The following is a 5,733-nucleotide window of genomic DNA, read 5'->3' as shown; positions in this document are numbered from 1 at the left end:
GACACAAACACACAAAAAACCTACACAAATAGCCTTTTGCACACTCAAATGCACTCCCTCTCTCACACACACACACACCTTACACACTCGTTACGTGTGCACTCATATACGCTCACACACAATCGCACGAGCTCTTGTGGACGCGCCGTTACACACAAATGCCCACCCACTCACTTATCAACTCACACCTCGTTCTTCTTATGCAACACACACGGAAATGCTTGAGAACGCGCGCGCGCACACATAGACGGTCAGACACACAGACACGCACGCACACACAGACACACACGCGCTCGCACACTCGCTTCTAGACACCACAGAGTATGGTCGGTGGTCTGAGGGAATGTTGGGTATCAGCTCTGGTAACTGTGTGTGGTAGCGTGTGTGTGTGTGTGTGTGTGTGTGTGTGTGTGTGTGTGTGTGTGTGTGTGTGCGTGTGTGTGCGTGCGTTTGAGTGTGTGTGTGTCACCTCCCTCCCCTCTGTGCTCCATCTAATACCCTGTCATCATCAATAACCTCAAGAGTGCTGACTCACTGCCTTTTACAAGCGTGGGGTTTTGGGTCTTCAGTTACAGCCGCAGACCCTTGTCTCCGTCTGTCTGTCAGCCCGCGACACGCACGCCAGGGACGCGCGTGCATGCGAGTGACTGTCTCTCCGACCGCGCTCCCCTGGCTCCATTGAGGTTTCTCATGCGCATGCACACACTCTAACCTATACTGCGGACGCGCACTCGGCCGTCCACGCTGCTGCAGTACACGTGCACGCGGTGTGAACGAGTGTGTCTTGTTTTTCTGCGTGTTGTTTTTGTTTAGCGCGTGCACGCGCACGTCAGCGCCTCCACTGTGACTCCCCAACCCCAATCAGCTCAAAACGCGCCAGTAAGAGGAGGCTCGTTATTCCCTCCTCTCATAATGTCAACCACACACACACGCACACACACGCACACGCACACACGCACATCTTTGACGGCTCCAGCGGACGGTCAGGTCTCATTAAAAAGAATAAATACATGCATCAACTTACACATCCTTGTGTGTATGTGTGTGTGTGTGTGCGCGCGTGTAAAGGGAGGAAGGTATGTGTGCGTGTGTGTTCGTGTGTGTGTGTGTGTGTGTGTGTGTTCGTGTGTGTGTGTGTGTGTGTGTATCCGTGTGTGTGTGTGTGTGTGTGTTCGTGATGTAAAACAGCCCCATTAGCTCCATGTGGAGTGTGTGCGTATCTTCAGGTCCAGGTCAGGTACGCGTCTCTCTCCATTGTGATGTTACTGCGGTTTGTGCAGAAAGTGAGTTCGGACCATGCAAAACATATTTTCCTCAACAAGTCATGTAAACGTTAAAAAGGGGGGGGGAGCGGCCCATTTGGCGAGTGAGTTGACTTGTTTTAAACTTCAGCTTCTTCGGGGAATTTAAAGAAGAAGAAAAAAACAAATGACAGAATCTAGGAACAAGGCGGAATGAGGCAGGTCACGGCACTTATTAAAAAAAACGACACGTTAAGAAGATTTTGTAAACCCCTCGTCGGGAGAGAGAGAGCCCCCTGAACCCGTCCAGCCCTGCTGGCAGGACGCGCTGGCTCGCTTGGGGTAAAGCACATGAGTTCTCAGGACTCATTAACACGTTTAATGACTCGTTCAGCCTTGCGTTTCCCAGCGCGGGGAGTCCACGTTGACGAGCGCGCGACAGATCGCGATAGACAATCTAAACACGCGCTCCCGGAGGATGCTGCTGCTCTAACAGCCTATGACGTGTTTATGGACAGTTTATGAATGCAGCGCTAAGTACTGGCTGCTGCTCGGTGATGTGTCAACATGCGCATGTGGCGCTCTGATGGTGGCGGTGGTGCTGGCAAAGGGTTTTCTTTTTTTTTCATTTCACCAACATAACACGTCAGTCAAAGGGCCATTTGTCACCATAAGGACCCCGTTTTGCGCCCTCGTGTTGGGAGGCTATCTGTGTTTTAGATAAGGGAAATTGTTCGAGATAAGATGAACGGGTGTGCGTGCGCGCTCGTGGTGACTCAGCAGGGGTATTTCATAATGCACCGAAGTGATTCCAGATTAGATCCGTGGGTGCGCAAACAAACAAGCAAACAAGCAAACAAGCAAACAGCCTCCTTATCTAATTCCTCTCTTACACGATCTCTTTATTCTCAGCGGTTTATTTATAACCTCGTGGATTCTGCCATGCGTGCTGGCTGTACTATCGCGGAGTTTGCGCCGTGCACGCGTGCGCAATGCGAGGCGTCCTGCAGGTCAGGGGGAAAACTGGACCCTTTTGCATCTCGATACAATGAATCCGTAAGAGGAATGGTAAATAACGGCCCCGGGAGTCATCTCCGGGACTGGCGGGGGCTGTTTCTAAAAGGTGCGCACCTAACTGGCTGGAGCCAGGGCGGCGTATTGCCTTTCACACGCTTCTAAAATACTCTCCGGGCAGAGGCTGAAAGGGTTACTGTTTCCCAAAGTGCCTCATTCTGCTCAGTCGAGAGGGGGCGGCTGAGTGGCGCCGTCGAGTCAGAGACGCAGTTTCTAAAAACCCCGAGACATCATCAAGAAAGAAGCTGACAGTAAGGAAAGCAGGCAGCAGCAGCCCCCTCCTCCTCCCCCCCCCTCCTCCTCCTCCTCCGCTGGCACACTGCCGCTCTCCTCCTCTCCTTACCAAATCCCCCTCAGTGGATCTGTCACAATAACCGGGCGGCAAGTGTCAAATCCAACTCTGGCCGCAAACGCACAAATCACTTTAACGCGCACAAGATGCGCTCAGTGGAAACACTCCACGCGCCACTTTCTAACACACACACACACTTGCACGCACGCGCACGCACGCACATAGGGGAGAAGCTTCGAGCCACTTAGTCATGGCTCTGTTTAAGTCGTTGATTGTATTAGCGGAATAACATAAACACTATAAAAGCCATAGCGCGAGTAAACGAGTCGTCGCCTTGATTTCGCGAGACTGTTTGTTTTCCAGCACCTCTAATTGGCCGCATATCTCCTCGAGTCGCAGACAGCGTACCCGCGCTCTCCAATTAATAGTCTGCTAACGTCAAAAACAGTTGACCATTGTTTTTACGGGCTTTGTGTTTTCTTTCTTTCTCTTTTTTTCTCTCTCTCTCTCCCTCTCTCTCCTCTCGAGGGCGGTCAGACTTGAATAGGCGCCGGTCTGCTCCAGTCCACCTCTATACAAATACCTCAGTGGAACTTGTGTGCGGCTTTTCCAGAGCGCAGCGCAGACCCCAGACGCCCCTTGGCTGGCTTGCGCAAGCGCGTGCGCAATCGCGCGCACACACAGAGACAGACACACACACACACGCACGCACGCACAGATACACACACACACACACACACACACACAGAATCATATTTTACCGTTATGTTAACACCTCGGGAGCCGAGAAAACGGACGCTTAAAGGCGCTTAAAGAATGCGCTGCGCACTGACGTAGCGAATCAGCCGTTGCTAACGTCACCGTGACAGCGTGGAGCGTCAGACAGCCCCGCGCGCGCACGCACGCACACGTGCACATACACACACACACACACACGGATGATATAGACATTCATTGTAAGCAACATGGGCTCATTGACAACTAGTACATGTTGAAGAGATAGACTTTATTGCTAAAACGTGTAACCATAACATATACACTGATATGTTTGCTTTTTTTATTTTTTTATTTTTAGAAATATTCAAGTAGACATCTCCCATAATTATTTCATTTTTTTCTGGTATACTCTGCTATTCTCTTTCCTTATGTTTCTATACTCACAATCGTTAAAATAATAAATAAAACGTACAGATTTTGTTTATTTCTACAATACTATTCCAAAAAAAGCTGAGTTCACGCCTTTATATATATCTTTATCCTCAACTTTTTTTCAATTTCATTATTATTGATATTAATATTATACAAAAACTCTAGGCAGCATTGCAGTGAAGTAACAGTCAGACTCAATGTTCTGTTGAGAGGAAAAAAAAAACAAAAATAAAATAAAAATCAGTTCACCTCTTGGAAAGTGTCCCATCTTCAACGTCTCATAACAAAAAAAAAACAAAAAAACAAACAAAAAAAAGCTCTTCCTCACGAAGTGCTTATATGTTCCCCCCAAAAGCAACGTTTCAGGGCTTGAAAATAAAATATGGTCCTGGTTCATTTAGAAAAAATAGCTGCATTTTTCTTTAAATATGTACATTGTTGGTATTTCAATTAAAATGCTATATAAAAAAATAGATTCGCTATGGTGCCCACCTCTGTAGAGAGTTATAACAGTGCAATAGAAACTGTACTTCCAGTCCACACACACCCCCCCCTCCACATCATCCCCCCCCCAGTCCTCCCAGTTCACCCAGTCCCCCCAGTCCCACCACCTCCCAGCCCACTTTATACTTCCATAGAGGAAAAGAAAAATCAGCACGAGCACTTGCACTCGGAGATGATTGGGTATTGCACCGGTATCCACGTACAGTACTTCTGTCTTAGAAAGCCCTGGCAGTACCAGCGCAGGAAAGTCTTAGTGATTGATTTGACCGGCTTGCAGAACATGCCCTCCGGGAAGGAGCAGGAGCGCTCGCTAAAGCAGTTGCCCTCCTTGATGTAGCGGGGCCAGAACCGGACGCCCAGGTCCTTCCAGGTGTACACCACGGGGCAGTGCGTGTACGTCCACAGCCACTGCAGGAATTTCCTGCGGGCCTTCTTGCCCACCTTGACCCGCTTCCCGTACGGGGTCTCGGTCAGGTCCAGCTTTCGGATGTCGCCGGGCATGGGGCCCTGCAGCTTCACGTGCGCGTCTTGCGCGGACAGGTTCACCTGCGGCGTCGGCGCGCTGATGGACATGAAGTTGGGGTCGAAGTTGCTGCCGAGCTTTTTCCGCAGAGTCCTCTCGGCCAAGTCCTGCTCCCGGGGGTCGTACTCCGGGTCGGGGTCCTCCTTGAGGTCCGGCACGGGGAGGTGCTCGCTGGGCGATGGACGGAGGCGAAGGTAGTGCTGGGAATAAACTCCGAGGTGCACGGACACCAGCACGTAAACCAGCAGAGTGTGTGAGAAGCCCATATTACTGTTATTATTATTATTACTATTATTATTATTACTATTATTACTGCTGCTGCCACTTGTTATTTTACCTCTCGGCCGCTCTTGGCGTGCGGGGTGCTCACTTCTCTTTCCTGCTACCGTGCACGTTGAAGCGAGTTGCCGGGGGGCTTCATAAATAGTCGACGTGCAGCCTTTTAATAGACCACGTCGGGTTTGAATGACATGCAGCGGAGCCGCTTGCTTTTTAGGGAGCCTTCAATTTAGCAAATATGCCCCGCTGATGCAACTTTGCAGCGCAACAACACAAAAAAAAGGGGGGGTGCACCGATCTGCTCTGCAAAAAGGACACACGCGCACGCACACGCACGCGCACTCTCACACACACACACACCAAAAAAAAGGAGTTTTAGTCTAAAACAAAAACAGAATGGGGTGGTGGGGGTGGTGGTGGGTGGGGGGGGTGGTGGGGAGAGACTCTATTCACGTTCTCTCCAGCCTCACCCTCCTCTCCCTCAGATTCACTTTGGGTTTCTTGCGGTTGTCATGGTTTCCCCAAGCCACGACAAATCGTCTAGACTGGATGACAGTGGCCGAGGCGCGAGCTGCATGGAATGAAGTGCCCTAAAGATCCCGCGCCGTCCGCACAGACAAAATAGATCCGGAGAGGGGGAGAGAGAGGGGGAGAGAGAGAGGGAGGGGGGG

The 5,733-nt window shown here is 50.5% G+C and overlaps 1 protein-coding gene across 1 annotated transcript; it reads right to left on the bottom strand.

The window, feature by feature from the left end:
* Window positions 1-4,407: 4,407 nt before the first annotated feature.
* On the bottom strand, window positions 4,408-5,120 carry nog2 (noggin 2). Its single transcript, XM_056297729.1, has one exon. The coding sequence runs from the start codon at window positions 5,047-5,049 to the stop codon at window positions 4,408-4,410; it is 642 nt and encodes a 213-aa protein (XP_056153704.1). The 5' UTR covers window positions 5,050-5,120.
* Window positions 5,121-5,733: the final 613 nt, after the last annotated feature.

The sequence above is a fragment of the Lampris incognitus genome, chromosome 17, assembly GCF_029633865.1.
Source record: "Lampris incognitus isolate fLamInc1 chromosome 17, fLamInc1.hap2, whole genome shotgun sequence".
NCBI lineage: Eukaryota > Metazoa > Chordata > Actinopteri > Lampriformes > Lampridae > Lampris > Lampris incognitus.
The sequence above is the reverse complement of the archived record's forward strand: the minus strand, read 5'-3'. Positions and strand labels throughout refer to the sequence as shown.

What these genes read in the sequence shown, in the direction of transcription:
- nog2 (XM_056297729.1), bottom strand. Translation starts at nt 5,049, where the DNA reads ATGGGCTTCTCACACACTCTGCTGGTTTACGTGCTGGTGTCCGTGCAC.